The sequence below is a fragment of the Erpetoichthys calabaricus genome, chromosome 5 (assembly GCF_900747795.2).
Source record: "Erpetoichthys calabaricus chromosome 5, fErpCal1.3, whole genome shotgun sequence".
Taxonomy (NCBI): Eukaryota; Metazoa; Chordata; class Cladistia; order Polypteriformes; family Polypteridae; genus Erpetoichthys; species Erpetoichthys calabaricus.
Window position 1 is genome coordinate 91443883 of NC_041398.2, and position 18985 is coordinate 91462867.

The following is an 18985-nucleotide window of genomic DNA, read 5'->3' on the forward strand; positions in this document are numbered from 1 at the left end:
GGGGGAGCAGCCAGTATCCTGCTAGGCGCTTTATTGGTAGTGTTCATCCTACCATTGTGAGTGAGTAAAGAGCTCCTTGTGCATTCATTGAAACTTTTCATTGTTTTGCTTAACAAAATAAAGTTTTGTATTGTAATTATGCCCACAAAGTATAATGCAAATCCTTCCGATCTAAATCCAAGCATGCTTCATGAGAAAATAAATGTGTTAGATAAACTTCATGCCAGAATGTTAGCAGCTGCTGTTGGCCACAACTTTTTTTTTTTAATGCAGAGTTGTTAGCAAAGGTGAAAGCGTTCTAAGGAATGACTAACAAGAAAATTTATTTTGTGTACTGCATTTTATGGGTTTTTTAATGGTTACTATGTTATGAAAAGTGCCTATTATCAGAAATATTATTTTGATATTAAGAATTCTATGCAGAAAAGTGTTTTTCATTAAATCTCTTGCGAAAGATCAGTTTTTACTGGTTGCAGGAACCTAACCCTCTTTTTTCCAAAGGATCAATGTATTAACATTTGCATCTTTGACTTCTTCTTCTTTGCCATCTTCTAGTAATGCTACCCCAGCAAAGGATTAATTGTATTTAGAATAAGGAGGAATTGGAGGATTTGACTGAGCATTTGATAGGGTGGGAATGCCTAACAGACAGGACCTATAAACCAGACAAAAACTGAGGGTCTTCTATTTTTCCATCTGGTAATGACAAGCTGCTACGAATCTGCCTCTGCGGAGGCTTTATAACCAAGAAATGTACCACTTGGATGGAGAATAAAGAGGATCTTAAAACTACTGCAGCTACTATAGGTAATTATGATGGACATACTATGGTAGACAGTTCTAGGTGAAAGCATTATTATAATACTACAGTTTGGAGTATATGCTCCCACACAGCAAAAGAACCTAAGGCATGGAGTAAGTGTGAAAAGAAAAGCATTATCCATGATATTACAGTCACTAATATTCTTTAAATATTTGGCATCAAGAAGAATATTTTACACAAAGTTTGTGATGTGATAATGATCAAGCTTTACAATACTCACACTGTATCACAAAGTAAATTTTGCAACTTATTTTGAATCACCAAGACTTTAGCAGGCTCTGAGACTGGCCTTGCTGCATATGGCTAGTAGAGAGTCCAAGAATTATCTTTCTTTACACAGTAGTGTGTTAATGGCCTTATGTGATCTTAGAGTAAATCAAAACTGTCAGCTCTTTCTATTGCATAATTTTTCTTTATTAAAGGTGCTTAAAGGAATACTCCACTCAAAAAAGATACTTTTTTTTCCATGGGTTTCTACTACGTGTTGTTTGCAGCAGTGATTGAGAAAAATGTTTAATCTCATAATTTCATGAAGATTGAGAATCACAAAGTTCTTGTTACAACAGGCTTCAATGGACACTGACTGAGGGGCAATTGCTGAACAACAGAAAACAATTTTAAAACATCTATGATTAAATATCAAGTTACTTATAGCTTATAAATAACATGTCAGTTATCCAGTTATATGTTCACAACAGGATTCCTGACCATTAAATGAAGGGGAGAGGAAGATCTTCAATTCAAAAGCTCAATCCCATCTGAACATGGTTCCTGTTAGTACACTGCTCTGATTTTCTGAAGTATTTATTTATCCAACAAATTCACAAGTTGTGCATATTGTAATAAGTGTTTGCTGTTGTTCAATATTACACAAACCATCCCAGTGTATCATAAACTTTTTCATCTCCATTCTCCATTAAAACATGAGATTAAACATTTTTGTCTTCCAAACAACACGGGTAACAGATGAAAAAAAAAGATAATTTTTGAGTGGAGTATTCCTTTAATTAGTTTACTGTTAGGATGAGTTACCCTCAATATAGCAAAAGGTTGTGAGGCCTCCAAAAGCACAAAACCAGGCCAGAGTTTTCACTGGCCTGCTTAAAGCAAGGTCTCACCCCAGGCAGCCTGGCCCAACTACTGGCAGACTTTGTCAGTAGACTGCCTGTCTAGATCCCAGAAATGGGGAAAAGGATTATAAATTTCAAAATGCTCTAAATGTCCAAAAATATTCCAAAATGTGACAGAAAATGCATCAAACCATTAGCTTGAGGAAGAATTTCACAAATATTTTTATGAAAAAAGTAATCATCTTAGTATAATATAAAGAATAACAAAAATGTCAAAGGGCAAGAAAATGCCCTAATCTAACATTAAGTAATCGTAAACCCAAGATAGAAGAAAAAATTTAAAAGCCAGATAAAGATAATGTATAATATTATGTATATAGGTTGAAGGCAGCCCTTCTGTATTGATATCAGGACAGCCCCATCTCTTGGGGAATTCACCCACAAAACACAAAGAACATAAGAGAACACATCATATATAGATACTAAATAATAAAAAACATAACAATATTAACATAATTTAAAACAAATAAAAATAATACTTTAGAATAAACAAAGACGACACAAAAATATTACACTATCAAATATACTTGCATTTTTAATTACTCAATTATCTCTAATTGTTGATTGTTGGATGAGCATAATGGGTAGTTTTACATTAATCATGTTTTAGCAAATTATAAACAGTATCATCATAATGAATATTTTCATTATATCAAAGTGTATATTGTACGCAGACCTAATCCAGACTTTAACAAAAATATTAGCAAGGGGTGACACACACCATTAATATCTCTGATAAGAGGTCCAGTTTTAAATGAATAATTGATCGGGTGTGGGTGATACATGCTAGCACTCACTCCAGGGTTTTTTTGGTTGATTGGCTGATCGCGCACTCACAGCGGATCAGTCAGGTCCCTCACTCACACCTCGAAGTAGGCAGAGGATCACACCAGCACCCAATCAGGCAGTATAAAGGGTGCCTGCATGACAGAGAAGGGGGAGAGCAAATCAAGGAATAGAACATGAAAAGACAGTATTAGGTGACTGAGCAGAGTGAACCAGAGGGCCAGCATGTCAGAGAGGCAGAGTGACTGTTAACCCCATGGAACAGAGAAGCATCGGCACTCTAGGGGCAGATCATCCCTGCTGATATTTCGATGGAGTAGGTTCCAAAGGAGGTGGAGTCCTCCTCAGGGACCCAAGGTATGCCAGTGGTGCAAAAAGGAAGACGGCAGGACAACCAAACGCAAGTGTTCTGGCAGACAACGAAGGAGGCAGTAAAAATGGGAGTCGGTGAGGAACACCGCAGCAGCTGGAGTTTATACCAGATGAGCAAGCTATGGGTGAGGCGAGGAGACAGAGAGGGAGTTGTGCTTGGCCCGAGTAGGAAGAAAGGAGAATGATTAAGGACCCGATGACTATATGTTTCAACCTGGTTTTAACTCTAGATTTTAACTCTCAGACTGTTCACTGTTTTTAATAGATTATTTAAGAAAGAGCACTGCACTCCATGGACTTTTGTTTGGATTTTAATAAAAGCCATGTTTGCACCAACCCTTAGCTGAATGTTTGTGTCCTCATTTGCCCAGCTCATCTCAGTTCATGACTATTAACAGTTCCAGTTTTAAGAGGCTCCTGATAGCACCAGGTGGCATGGAGCTAACCCAGACCATCTCAGTAATGGGCCACAATTGGACCAGGCAAGAGTATTAAAACTGGAGATTACCAGGTCCAACATTAGGTAAAAAAACTTCTTGATAAAACAGAGAAACATGAAATATACTCACAGATTTTTTATATCAACTGCACCTCTGAATGCCTTTCTTGGTATACCTTGAATCTGATTCTCACTTAGATCTCTGCATGGAAAGGAAAGAGAGCCTGCATTAGGAACAAAAAACCTTTGAGTTGCTATTCATAAAAAAAAAAAAAATACAAGATGGCTGTTAATTCTAAGGACTGCATTCATTTTCACCCTTCAGGTGATCCATATAATGTAATCAAGTAAATAATTTAAAAATGTATATATAATTTTTAAATATAGTACTAATATATACATTTGCTACTTCTGTCCTCGCATGAGCTACATGTAATTCAGTGATGCCATTCCTACATTTAGCTTTATATGGAAAATAAATGCACTAAAAAACAGCTTGGGCAGACTCAGTGATGAATCTATAAATAGAGATGTAAGCTGTTTCCTATGATTTAATTTTCAGGGCACTTAATTTATCCAGAAAATAGAATATAACTGACCTAACTCTGACAATAAATATTTTAGCACTGAATCTAAGAAAGGTCAGTGTTGTTATAATAATTTGATTTATGTGTAAAAGTACAAAGTTTTAGTTATCAAAAAAGAGTTATTAGGCATTAACATTTAAAGTTCTGATCAAAAGTACTGATTGAAGAATTAAATACTAACATAGTAAAAATAAAAAAACAAGAGTATGCTAGTGCTTTGAAAAAACCTTCCTCACTGTCAATGTACTGCAGCAATTTAATGAGTTTAACAATAAAATAAGATTTACACAGCACTTAGCCTAATCAGAATTTGAATTTGAATATTTCATTAAAACTCTACTCTGTTCATTATAGTTTTTTGACTGATGAAAACTGTGACTAATGTAAATTCAGTTACAGTGGTGTAACCTTAAAATGGAGGGCAATTTGCATGACTTTATATATGGTGGAAACTGACTTCTACAGTTTGAGCATCACTCTTGATTCCTCTCTGTGGACTAACAGACAGCCATGAGGGCAAGCAGACAGACATTACATGAGAGCAAAATATATTGGAAATAAGACAGTATTCACAATATTTAGGCTGGGTTGAAAAAATAAACATTTCTCAACAAACATTTTACATTAAAAAAGAAGTACATGATCTATGTTTCTGTATAAAATACACCTGGCCAATAAGCAACACATGATATCCCAATTTGTTAACCGCTATAGGTTGGTAGAATAATTATTACTAGATTTCATCCAAGACAAGACATTTTTCTAAAGCATCTGTCTTCATGTTCCCTGGAAGTAAGAATCCCTTTGTGGAGACTTCTAGTTTTATCTAATTTTACTTTAATTTGAGATAACCTCGCATAAATGAGAAAACAATATAAATTTCATGACCAATGTTACCCAATGGCAAATGTGTGAACATTGCTTCACATATTAATAGTATTAATAATAAACACCAATACTAATACTACCCAAAGGTAAAGTATTTTTAAATGGCATAGGAAAATATGATTCAACTTACAAAAACATGCTTTCATTGCACATAAATACTGAGGCAAAAAAACATATTGCAGTGCTGTGCAGTGCTTACCAGAAGTGACCCAATGGTTTCTTTTTTGCTCATTTCATTGCTATTTTAGGTTGCTCGTTATCATTAGAAGGACTGTTTTATTTTAGAGACACTAGAATGGAGATTGTGTGACTGTGGCAGGCTTGCCCTTTTTATAGGCTCCCCTGCAGATGATACTGAATCTGCTTATTTGAATTCTAGCTCATACTGATGGTAACTCAGTGCTGATGTCACTCCAAGGTACTGCAAAAGTGAATTCTATTACAATATGGGCGGAGTGGTGGCTCTGTGCCGGTATCCCGAAGGTTGCTGGGTTCGAATCCCCGTCACTGCCAAAAGAGATCCTACTCTGCTGGGCCCTTGAGCAAGGCCCTTAACCTGTAATTGCTCCAGGGGCGCTGTACAATGGCTGACCCTGCGCTCTGACCCCAAGGGGTATGCGAAAACTACCAAATTCCTAATACAAGAAATTGTATAAGGCGAAATAAAGAAAAAATATACTGTGCATGCATTCTTCCAGTATTTGCAAAAATACAGTGTATAGTGATAATAATGAAATGAAAACCAATAGGTATAGTGAGGGGCAAAAGACCCTTTCAGGTCCAGGGCTTAAATTACAGTCTGATATCTGGATTTTCTCAATATAGTTTGATAATCCTCTGATATCAAAATGAAATGCATGTTACATTAATTGTAACAACTCTAAACTCTCTCTCTTTCTTGCATGAATAAAAGTGTGTGAACAAATGGCTTGAAATAGATTGGTATACCATTTAGGGTTAAAGGATAAGTTTAGTATTTTTCAAGTCAAAATTACTTCTTCACTATACGCAATTTTACCACACACTCTGAATCATGTAACAGACACAGTGGTTTCATGGCAAATGCAAATACATACTCAAATTTGTGTGTATTATTTGTGGTGTATTATATACAGTCAAGTTCCATGCTACATCCATCCTTCTGGCTACCTAATTGTGCAATCTTGGATGAGTGTCAACATCTATCTTTCAAACAAAGAAAACTTATTATTTATTGACACATTTTAATACATTCATCATAAATGAAGAGCGTAGCCTTCCAGCACTCTCACGTTTTGTCATTATTTCCTCTTTAGTCTACAAACATTACCACATTTATTTTTCTCTCATCACCCTTTTAGCCATCAAAAATAATACAACATAAATATTTAATTTCAATCAGATGACCACCTCCAAACTTAAAAAAACACAAGTCTATTTTTTGATCATTCACCAATGTGCATAAATAAGTATTATTTTAATTTGTACTTAAAACAGAATAAAACTATATACTACACATATTTCTGTTTAGCTGTGGGTCAAACGGATTGCTTGAGGTCTCTTTGTTTGGCATTCAGTGTATGGGAAATTTCTGTTCCTGGACTCTGAGCTATGATGAAGTATGAGGCAAATGTAAAGTTAGGTCATGAACTTCTTGCACGGTTAAACACAGAAAAGAATGACTAAGACAAGCAGCTTTAGCACAGGAGAGATGGTTTTCATTTTGGCATTGTCCTTTTTGTTGATATATTATTATTCAATTTTTCCATTCTTTAGGTATGCCCAGTTCAGCTTCTTCTGAGTCACTAAATTCTCTGTAGCCATGTTTTGTGGTTGACTTGCACAGTAATTATAGTGTCCAAAGCTGAGAGGCATATAAAGTTGGTTTGTTTGACTACAACAGTTTGCCTATTTGGAGATGTTTTCTTCCTGTCTATGCAGTATAATGTGGTTGTAACCTTGTTTTCTTTAATCATTACTCATTTCATAAGTTTTACTTGGCTCTGTCACAAGTATAATTTATATATGAATTGGTTCCAGTGACGAAAAACAAACAGACTCAAACATAAGCAAAGAGTAGATTTCATTTAAGTCACTGAAATTCTCTCCTTAACATCCACAGCATCAACAAATGCTGTCCTAGATTGAGAGGCTAAAAGAAAACTTAAGCTTTCTATAGTAAGTTTTGATTTGTTCTGATTAACAATAGAAATTGAGAGAAGCAAAACAGTACATTTTGTTAAATGATGCTACCGATTACTATTTTTTTTGTGTATTCCATGGAGAAAAAATAAGTACTGTGAACAATGTGAGTGCCTATTCATTTTATATGTGATTTTTGCAGAGAAACTACCCCACAGTGAATTATTATTAAAGAAATAATATTTGAAATATTTTCCCTTTCTTTCAATCTTTTGGATTTTAGTTTTGCATACTTCATTATCATATATCCTTTGAGGGGAGATAATGAAAAATCTCGACTTCAAAGAAGTTAATCAGCTTAACTTGTTTTTGGTCTTAATTATTTCAAATCTGCTTTCACTTTATAAAATAATATCTGGATTATGGCCATATTGTTAGCTACACTTATGTTAATGTAGCCTTATTAAAACCGTGATATAATAAACACCATTGCCTAATATTATAAAAATTATAAATGTTGAATTCACAAACAAGTATAGGATTATTAATTTAACAAAAACAGTTCTTCTTTAGCTGAATCAATGCATGGCTTCTCAAAGAACACTACTAGGATTCAAAATGCTTTAATAAAGATTTCATACATGCTGTATGCATGGTATACTATATTACACCCACAAGCATTTTAATTATTTTTAGCACATGACTTGGGAAAGGCTTTTTTCACACAGAAGGCTTAGAATAATTAATTTTTCTCAGAAATATCCACTCTCAATTTACACATATTATGCTCACATTCAATTCTCTGCAAGCACATGTAAGCCATTGTACAACTATAAAATCAGGCTTTCCTTGGATAACGAATATTACATCAAATATGGACTGTTACAAGAGATCAAATAATAACCACCCAATACCTCTCTGAACTTGTTTTGAAAAAACACAATTAACCAAATTCCAGCAGAAGAGCAGTCCATTACCAACAGAATACTTAAAAAATGAATGCATTGACCTCAATGTGAAGATGTATATGAGACAAGAATTGTAAAAACAGAAGAAAGAAACATCTGAGTGCTAACCTCTTTACTGTCTCCTTCAATCCTTAAATAACGTTAAATTCTTCCTGGATTCAAACTAGTGTCATTTGTGCCATAATTTTAATCTGTTACATAGTCAAAGGTAACATTTCCCTCTTCAGAAGTCTCATATGTTTTTGTCTTATTTCTCAAAGAAGTGCATTTTAGGTGAACTGATGACTCTATGTTGGTCTTGTATGAAAGAGATTGTGTCTGTACAAATTTGTCAGCCCATTAGCAGATTCCTGCTTTGTTTCCAATCTTGCCACACTGAAAGGCAAGGGATTAATTTAAAAAAAAATAGCAGTTACCAGGCAACACATATTACTGGTTTTTTGACCTTCAGAAAACGTTTAAAACACAATATGCTAATATAATTCTAAGAAAATGTAAACAACTAATCATTAACCAATGCGAGTTAAAGCAACTTCAATTCATGCAAATGTCATTATGCTCAATGTTTAAGACACTAGTGTCAAAAATATTGTCATAAAGTTAAAGTGATTTATTATTTTTATATAAAAGCTACTTTTATGAACATCAAATGTTTGGTGTTACTGCTTTATCCAGTTGTATTGCTATCATCCTCTTATAGTACATTTGAGAACAACAGTATGCAGGCATTTTCACAGTAATTATATTCTGCTAAATTATTTAACATTAAGCAAAGTAATACTTTGGCAATGTTTTAATTAAAAATGCATTATGTGTACACTACATTTGCATTATTTTCAAGAATTAGATTTTAATTTTCTCTTTATTATGTGGAGCTAATTTCAGCAATTACATGGGGGGAAAAAAGTAGCATTCCTGGTAATTCCATTCTGCTAAACGTATTAGGGCAAATAATAAAACACTATAGGATTCCTCTACGATATTGGAAAAATATAGGCATTATTTCTAGATTATACGTAAATGTACAAAACAGTTGTTTTTATGTCATGGCATCATATAATGTAATACAAAGATAAAACAAAACCAAGCCAATGTGCTGGAACATTTTTTTCTATTTTGAAAGAAAACACAGGAGCTGAGACGGAGCAGTAGTATGAATTCTTTGGACTAATATGGTGATGTTAACTTAGGGAGCTACTATAAGGGACTGTGCAGAATAGTGTTCTGGAGTGAGCAAGACAATTCCTTTCAGATGACTCCATCCACATAAAAGACCTCAGAGTCACACTTGAAAAAAACATAAAAACAAAAATACAAAATGAAAAAATGAAAACAGATTTATCTGCTATGGAAATATTATGAATGAGGATTCAGAAAGTAGACCTTTTTTAAGTAAGAGTATTCACTTAATTTTATAAATGTTTGGTTTTGTTGAAAACATCTGTCCAAAAAAATTCTAAAAACAAACACACAAAAAAATGATTATTACATATAGTTTAGCACTGTTTGAATGCATGCCTGAGTGGCTAAAACATGAGGCTGCATGTTCAATACCCACCATTGACATGGGATCTTATCCATCGCAAGGCACAATCATATTATGAGATTTATAAAGTTCATCCATCCATCCATTATACAACCCGCTATATCCTAACTACAGTGTCACGGGGGTCTGCTGGAGCCAATCCCAGCCAACACAGGGCGCAAGGCAGGAAACAAACCCCTGGCAGGGTGCCAGCCCACCGCAGAGATTAATAAAGTTATTTTAGATAAATAAAATAAGTAAACATATAGCTGTCTTAAGTTAAGTCATTCTAGGCAGAATGTTAGTGAATTATGCTCAGACCACAGGTTAATTTTTGAAATTCTTTGTTTTCACTTTAATGCCCTGTGATGAAATAGCATCTCATGAAGGATTGGTTCCAGCTTTATACCTGATGCTGCTGAGAATTTTCCCTCCTTCTGAAATGATTACAGAAATGGAATTGATGGATTGAATTTGTTTTAAAATATGATTTTCATCAAAAACTTATGCATTATTCGATTGCTAGTAGGAATAAACAGCATTTTTATAAGAGAATTAAACTTGAAGTTTCATTTTATCAGAATAAACAGAAATTAGCTTAAGTCCTCATGATTCAAATGATCTTTCATTTAAAGTTACCATATGCATTCACGTTTAAGTTCTCCCGCGGATAAGTTGGGACTTGATTTTACCATATAATTTCTGGTATTTTATAAAGTCGGTCGTACAAGTCGAATGCGGAAAACTCCCGCTATTGATCCAAGAGATTATGATATGCTAACAACTATCTGAGAAAGTAACCACAGAGCACACTGCCTTTTTTTCTATGTATTGCGCCTACGTGACCCCACAGTAATACCCAAACTATTCCGAAGCAACGTTTGCACTGTTTTCTATTTTTTGTATCTCACACCCTCATACACCTTTATCGTAAGAGCATCCCGCATCTACGATGGAGCGTTCGATCAGAAGAAAACATGAAGCTGGTTTTAAATTAAACGTCGTTGACGTGGTAAAAGAAATTGATAACTGCGCTGCTGCAACACAATTCGACGTGTCTGAGAAACTGATGTGAGATTGGAGGAGGCAAGAAGATGTAAAAAAAAAAAATGTAAGTGTTGCATTTTTGAATGGGTGTATAAGTCGGCTGCGGTGGGTTGGCACCCTGCCCGGGATTGGTTCCTGCTTTGTGCCCTGTGTTGGCTGGGATTGGCTCCAGCAGACCCCCGTGACCCTGTGTTCGGATTCAGCGGGTTGGATAATGGATGGAAGGATGGACGTATAAGTCGGGGACTGATTTTATGACTGATTTTTTGGGTTTCAATACCCAACTTATATGCGAGTATATACGGTAAGCATTGTTCATTTCATTAAATGGTTATTGTATACACATAATATGAGTAGTATAATTTTGCACTCCAATATTCTTCCCAATTAGTTACTTCATACTGATTCACAAACTTGAAAGCTCTATAAAATATACATCTGAGTCAATTTTTAGGTAATTAGTTTCTTGTATGTTTGATTGTCTTCTGAATGAGGTCACAATTTCTGCAATGGACTTTTAGAAAACCCTTATCATCTCCTGGACGATGTGGTTAAAACAACAGTAGTTTTTTATGATGGGGAAAACCATACTTTAGACACATTACAAAATATCCTGAAAAATGTCACCAAAAGATATTTGTTACGAATGTTTGTGGAAGATATTGTAACACTATACTGTATGAAGCAATCGAAACAGATTAAATAAACATCTGGTATGTGCTATGAAAATTGACTTTTTGGGCAGAGAAATAAAAAATGCAGTGGTTTATTAAAAATTAGCATTATGTATTGAATCTGTGCAATCAAGAAATAGCTTGTTAGATTAAAAATAGGAAAAAATAAGGCATAATTCCTCTACTTGAAGAACAAGCCTTAGAAGAATCATCAAATGTGTAATAGTATAGCTTTTTATCTGTCTTGATCTTACAAAATATTTCCTAATACAGTTTTAAATTTAATTACAAGTAATATTATTGTTCCTTTGGACTACGATCAACATGTTCAGAACTCTCTACCCTGCTGAAATGAAAGTAACAAGCTGATGTTTTATAAGAATAGTTCAAGTAATGAATATACTGTAATGGAAGAACTCTCGTTACATTGTGTAAAAATAAATAAATAATAATAAAGTAGGGTAAAACTATAGAAAATCAATAGTACTTCTGAAGTAACAGACAATACCATTACTTTTCACCAAAGAATGAATCTGTATAATATCAAGTTTTTTTTCAATATGTTTCTGACATTACAATAGACATGAAAACAAAGTACTGTATTAGTTTCTCATTTGGTAATTTGAGACATATCTATCTAGGCTGATCAAAGCTGTTTGAATATGGTACTATAATACTTAATAAGTTCATCTGGAATATATTATCCAACATATTTTTTTTATTGATCACAGAGCTGGAAGCATGTTTCTAAGTTACCATTACATGATATCACTGTTCATTAGATAAAGAATAAATGAGCTGGCATAGGCACCGTTAATCAATAAAACTACTTTATTCAGGAAGAGGAAGTCCCTGGACATTATTGTCATTAACAGGAAAAAAAATCTAAATTAATATAATTTACATTTTAAAAAATCTTATTAATATTTTTGGATGAATTGAGAGAGACCATATGTTACTTAGAACGGATTTCATTTTAAATATCTAGAGGTATAAAAAATTTTGTATACGTCTGATGAAAAAGCATGAATGTGATAGTAAGGCAAATCAATTCCTGAGGCCTAAATTGACCATTACAGGCCAGACTGCTGCTATAGCTTGCCTAATATCTAGCACTGACCAATTCTAGGCAGAACACCCTTGCCACCACCTAACAGCGGTGGCCTCCTACCTGTACCTAAAGCCTTTATTATTATTATTATTTAATGGTTGCGAGGCATGGACGCTATCCAGTGACCTGAGATGAAGACTGGACTCCTTTGGTACTGTGTCTCTCCGGAAAATCCTTGGGTACCGTTGTTTTGACTTTGTGTCGAATGAGCGGTTGCTCATGGAATCCCGAATGACACACATTGCCTGCATTGTGAGGGAGCATCAGTTACGGCACTACGGCCACGTAACACCTGGCTGCGGCAGATAGAGGGTCATTCCGGAGGGTGGGACTGGACTGCGTGTCTGCCTGGGGGGTTTCAAACAGGGATCCCGAGTTGTTTCGTTGTGTCGTTGTGCAGGGATAACATTTCAAATCCATGCCCCATCACTGTCAGTGTGTAATTTCTCTAATGTCTATGTGGGTTTTTGATTTGGGCTGTCTGATTTTCTCTTATATTCCAAAGATGCATATGCCAATATAGAGAAAATATACGGTTTCCTCACATATGTAAAAAAAGGAGGAAGTAGCAAAGGAAAAGAATTTCAACAAAACTGAGTGCCATTATGAACAATCCTGCAAATCCCCTCTTTCACACACTAGCACGGAGTACTTTCAGCCAACAAATTATTCAACAGAAATGTGTCAAGAAACACTACTGGGGCTCCTTTATACAAACAGAAACATGCTATTTTACAGGTTACATCAACAAGAACATGGTTAAAACAAAATCCTATAATACACCTATTTAAGTCTGATATCCATTTACAATAAAGAGCAATGAATGCATAAAACAACTGACAGGCAGCAAAGCAAATTCATTGTAAGGGCGGTACTTTACAGCTTTAAAACAAAAGCAGGAATTGTAAATATTACACAGCATGCCACTCATTCAAAACAAAGAGGTGGGTTTCCAAGCAATAGAAGTCACAAAAATGAATGCACACTTATCAAGAGTTACATTTCAATTGTAAGATGTGTAAATAGATCTTCTGAGTGATGCAAATTAAAGCTTGGTATGTTTCTCTTAAAGATATGTTCTTCTAGAAAAGGCAATTAGCAGTCAAAGCAGTCAAGAGGTAATGTAATTGTACATGGTCATAATGTATGGTCAAAGTCAAGGTTCAAGCACACACAGCAGTAACATAAGAAAGATAGCAGTTTATTTACTGTATCTTCCAATAAATATCTAGGATTTCATGTTACTTTACTGAACACATCAGCTTTATTTGTTGTAATAATTTGTAATGATAACAAAAAATGAACATGAAATTGGTCTCATGCATTTGTCAGGTTTGAGACAACTCTCCTGTAGCAGCAGTGCTTTAGTTCTGTTATTCTTGAAATATTCAAGGTTGCCTGCATTCTAATCTTCATGGTGAGGATTCATATGGAAAAAGCAATATTTTCCCAAATATGGAGGCCAAAACAGTGACACAATATGGATTGCTGCAAGGTACTGCAGACGAGAAAGAAACACACATAAGCCCTAAAGTGCATGGTACTGCAGTTTCACAACTAGTTGTTAACAGTAGTGAAGATTTCTTGTATTCACTTCCCAAAATAAATTCAGGAACTAATTTTTCATCTACATGTACAACTCTAATGGCAATGCCAACATTAAACTGACAGTTCTTCAGAATTGAACGATTTGAGGAATTTCATAATTAATCTGGGGATGATTATGAAAAGCTGAGTGTGTATGAATGATATGAAGAATGCATTGAAGGAGGAAGTGGAATGCTTAGGTAAACGTTACAAGCATAAAAAGTACAAAATGAGAGATTGTAGTCTGATAAGTCAGGGTCTTAGCTAAAAGTTAAATTGTCATATACAATATGCCTTAAAAACACCTTTGAATTCTAATTTAATCAAGAACTGTGAAAGAAAGAAAAGCTGATATGAATGGACATACTGAAGTAAGCAATATATATAACAAGATGTCAACTGCAAGTTCATTCATTAGGGATGCAAGCCAAGTAAGCATTATAGATAACAATGCAAAGATCTAAAGCAGAGAGTCCAAATAGAGTCTGGAGAAGTGTCTTCCATGAGTTGAGGTTCCCTGCATTGCCTAACTTACAGTTTTACTGCTAGCTGTGAATATATGTACTTTGAGCCTGTGCAAGAGTCAAAATGTCACAGAACTGTACCTGCTTCATTAAATTCTGAAAGAAAATCTTCAAGTTCCCATTTATATGTTTACTTTTGCCTCAGCAGTAGAAAAACTGTTTTCTCACAAGGAATGGCACAAAGATTAAGCCATTCTTTTGTTCTGAATTTGGCAAGAATTCGTTAATGCTGTCCTAAAATAGTGGATTTTCAGTCTATATGGCTATCTGAACTGGGAAGAAATGGGTTATTAAATGTTGTTCTTGGTGTATGTTAATTATCTGGAATGCTATACTTTGTAGTTTTGATTAGAATCATGTTGTGCTTATTTGGTTGTCATTTTAAATAAATACTGTACATGATAAAAATGGTATACAGACTTTCGCTAAAGTTTGTCTAAAGTTTATATGTGGTCTATATGCAGTAGACTGTATTTTCACGTTTAAGCAATTTTTAATAAATATCTAATCGAAATAAACCTTTCCTGTGAGTATATGAAGTACAATTTTTTTAGTGAGATGTCTGTAATGAGTTTCAGCTTTAAGTTATGATCTCTGGTAGGAAAGCTCCTGCCTCACTCCAAACAACATATTATATATATAGAATCTCATTTATGAATGAACTGATTACATTGTGATTATGAAAGAAATGACAAATCCTATTGAACATTAAAGAAAACATCATCTTTTGCATTCTTTTACCTTTCGCTTTGTCTGTGTGCTATTTAAAACACAATATAAAGAATGATAGTTTGTGAAATGTACTCAAGTAGCTATAGAAAACCTGCATAGAAAAGTGCAAACTCCATTATGATTTTAATTTTTATATTCCTTTGTAAGGCACATTTTGTAGACCTGATTTAATCAGGCGGTGATAAAGGCAGGAATAATCCCTGAACTGGGTGCAATTTCCTGGCAGGGTAAACACACATACAACATGGGCCAATTTAGCATTGGCAATCCACCTAACCTGCATGTCCTTGGACTATGGGAGGAAACTGGAGCACCTGAAGGAAACCCAGGCAGACAGTGGGAGAACATGCAAACTCCACACTGAGAACACCCAAGACATGAACCTTGGCCTCCTTACTGCGAGGCAGCAGCTCTACTACTGTGCCACTGTCCTACAGCAGCTCAGTACAGCACTTTACAAATTTGACTAATTCATGACATAGAAAATTATTAAATTCCATCAGAATATTGTAGAGCAATATAAATGGACAAATGTTGGACTACCAGAATCTTTATGCAAATTAAAATATAAAAACATAGTTTGTCTGCTGTCACAAATGTTCTCTACCAGCTGCCACAGGTAAGGACATGTCAAACATACAAATATAATATACACATTATAAAGTCATTTTACATGTTACGCGATTTTCATTTCAGGTAATAATTATTCAATTATAACAAATATGGCATAGACAAGAAAATCACATGATAGTCTAAACAAACTTTTCATGATTTCTAACAACCCAAAATTTTTACATTACAGTAAACAGGTTACCATTTTGGAAAGCATTATATTATCATACAAAATGAAACATATGATTTGTATGAAGCATTCCAGAAAAAGCATCATTAGAAGGCTTCTATTCGGAGACTGCTTTATGAAGATGTTATCCTTGGATGGATGAGGAAAAAGGCATTACATGCATTATTTGTTTTTGGACATTGTTTTATTTCTCATCATTGATGGTTGTCCTATTTTTAAGTCATTCCAATGGTTTTGTTTAATGACATGACAAAGAAAAGCAAATCCATCACATAGTTGCAATAGTATGAATCACTTTAATAGCAGATGTCAAGAAATATAGGCCTAAAGAAAAGGCTTCTATTTTATCATGAAAATACAGTCTATATCAAATTTTTATAGTTATATGTTTTCTGTACGGTATTGTGTCCAAATATAACTGATTAGTAATGAAGATGCATTTTCTAAGTATTTTATGTCATCTTTTAATAAACTGGTAATGCAAGCATATTACAGAACAACATTGCGGTTGTTTAAACAGATATTTTGATTACTAATATAAAATATACTTTAAGGGTGTAAAATGAAGACTTCCTTAATAGAAAAAAGTTTTTAGTAGGCAGCTCTTACTCTATTTAAAGACTTTCTAAAAAGAACACAAGCCTTCAATACAAAATTATTCCAGATAAAATGCTACAATATCAGCAATCACTTAATTTTCTCCTAACCTTTCATCTAAAGGCATTAATGGAAATTGTGTTTACTTATAAATGGGAATACATCAGATTATGTGTTTGTAGGTAAATTGGTCAAACTAAATGTCTTTAAAGTTAAAGTATACTTTTTGTGTACAATCACAAATAAACACTTTTTCACTAAAAAGGTTTTGTAGTGTCTAGGTTGATTAAGACTGAAACAACTTTGAGAAGGAAATACTTTCTAGAACAGATTCACACCTCTATATCCAACAAACAACTAGTTGAGAATGCAGTATTTTAAAATGTAAAGCACACCTATTGTTGCTTTTTATGGTGCCTTTTTATTGTACTCAACATCCCAAATTACTTCATATTAGCATATCTGTTTATTATAATTAAAAAAATCCTGGGACAAGATGAGACTTTTTAGCCTGGGACGAGACGTAACTTTTTCAGAGAGATACTTTCACGTCCCGTGAGACAAGACTTTGTGCCAATAGATTTAACCACGCCCGAGGCCAGAAATAAAAGATAAAGAGTAGATGACAAAGTAGAACATCATAAAGAATTCAAAAACGTTGGCGCGATACACACGCAGAGCAGGTCAGAGATAATGAAAGTACTAAAATTTGAAAGTCTCAAAAAATGATGGTAAAGATCACATTAGCGCAAACAAATGGAAATTATTACTCGGTGAAATAACAGAACAGCGAAAAGAGATCGAATTTATTGTTCGGATTTAAACTTCAAGCCAGAGACTTGTAGATCATCTAATTCGTGTTGCCATCAGGGAAAAGTAGTGTTTTTTCCCAATGAAGAGGTGTATCTGCGAGAATTAAAAGATTTGTTGTTTGGTGAAAGTTTAATCTACATACGTGAGTGGCAGAGACGCGAAGTGGCTGGTGCGTAGCACAGGCCGGGGGGGTTGGTGAGCGAAGCGAACAGGGGGCAAAGCCCCCTAGTAATAAAGAAAAACAACAGGAAATAAGTGAACTGCAATATGTAACTTTTCTAAAGTATACCACGGGCCAGGGACTGAATGAACATTTGTAAATCTAAATAAAGTTCAAAGTACTATACTTTGTCTAAAAGAAAACTTCTTTTGCTTCTGTACTATTCCAGTGTTGTTTGTAAATTCTATCATACAAATACCATAACCTATCTCAGATTTGTTTAAATTAATTCAGGGTTGTGGGAGATGGAGCCTATCTATGCTTGAGGAACTGGGTACAAGGCAGGAAGTGGCCCTGGATAAATAATAGATTGATCTATCCAATTAACATTTGAATGAAAGGAATTCTTACATGATTAATAGTTAAATTAGATAAAAAATCTGATTTCTAAAGAAAATTAAGAAGTACATATAGTGTGAGGTATCTTAGAACAAATGTCAATGTCAATTTATTTATATAGCACATTTAAAACAACATAGTAATGCTGTGGCCAAAGTGCTTTACAATTATAGAATAAAAGAAAAACAAAACAATTAACATAAAAACATAAATAGAAATAAAATATATGAACATAAAGTAAGATACATAATAAATAGAAGTAATCTCTTATATATATTTCTCTTCTGGTTCGTCCTGCTTCCACTTCAAAACCGGTCCCACCCAAATGCAGCCGGCACAGCATTTCTCAATTCCTATTCGTCCACTTCCATGTCATGCACTATACTGGCCTGCTGAGCGTAATACATCCAACAAGTATTCGAGGTGCTGCCACAACGGTAAAGTAGCTTTACCACCTTTGCGGGAGCCACCTGTGTCTTTACAACAGCTTCTTACACAGCAAACATCAGAAGCTAAAAATTATCGTGAACACATTTGAGAATACAACTCTTCTCTAGCGTTTGCTTCCATGGGTGCACAGATAATTCAACCTCCTGGCCACGGACCATACTGTTTTAAAATACACGGGCAAATTTATCACCAAATCTCTCCAAAATACGCTAACACTTCTACCTCTCCAGGATATGGACAGTTGTATGTTTTTGACACAGCGCAAGCTACTGAAGTACACTTACAAAATAAAGCAAACTCTGCATGCAGCAAAAATGTACTTCTCCAGCTAGATTCCATGCTCAGAACCTCAACCCCTTCGCTAAATCATACAAACACATGCATGAAATCGCTCAGTCCAATCCAACAGCATCTGTACGAATGGTTTTCAAGGAAAACCCTGGGCAGGAT

The 18985-nt window shown here is 34.5% G+C and overlaps 1 protein-coding gene across 7 annotated transcripts in view; it reads right to left on the reverse strand.

Moving 5' to 3' along the window:
* slit2 (slit homolog 2 (Drosophila)) overlaps positions 1 to 18985 on the reverse strand; it is a 269197-nt gene that overhangs the window by 108697 nt on the left and 141515 nt on the right. For all 7 annotated transcript variants that reach the window (XM_051928679.1, XM_051928680.1, XM_051928681.1 and 4 more), the window contains exon 5: positions 3681 to 3752. In XM_051928679.1, the coding sequence (XP_051784639.1) occupies positions 3681 to 3752 (72 nt within the window). The remainder of the gene's footprint in view (positions 1 to 3680; positions 3753 to 18985) is intronic.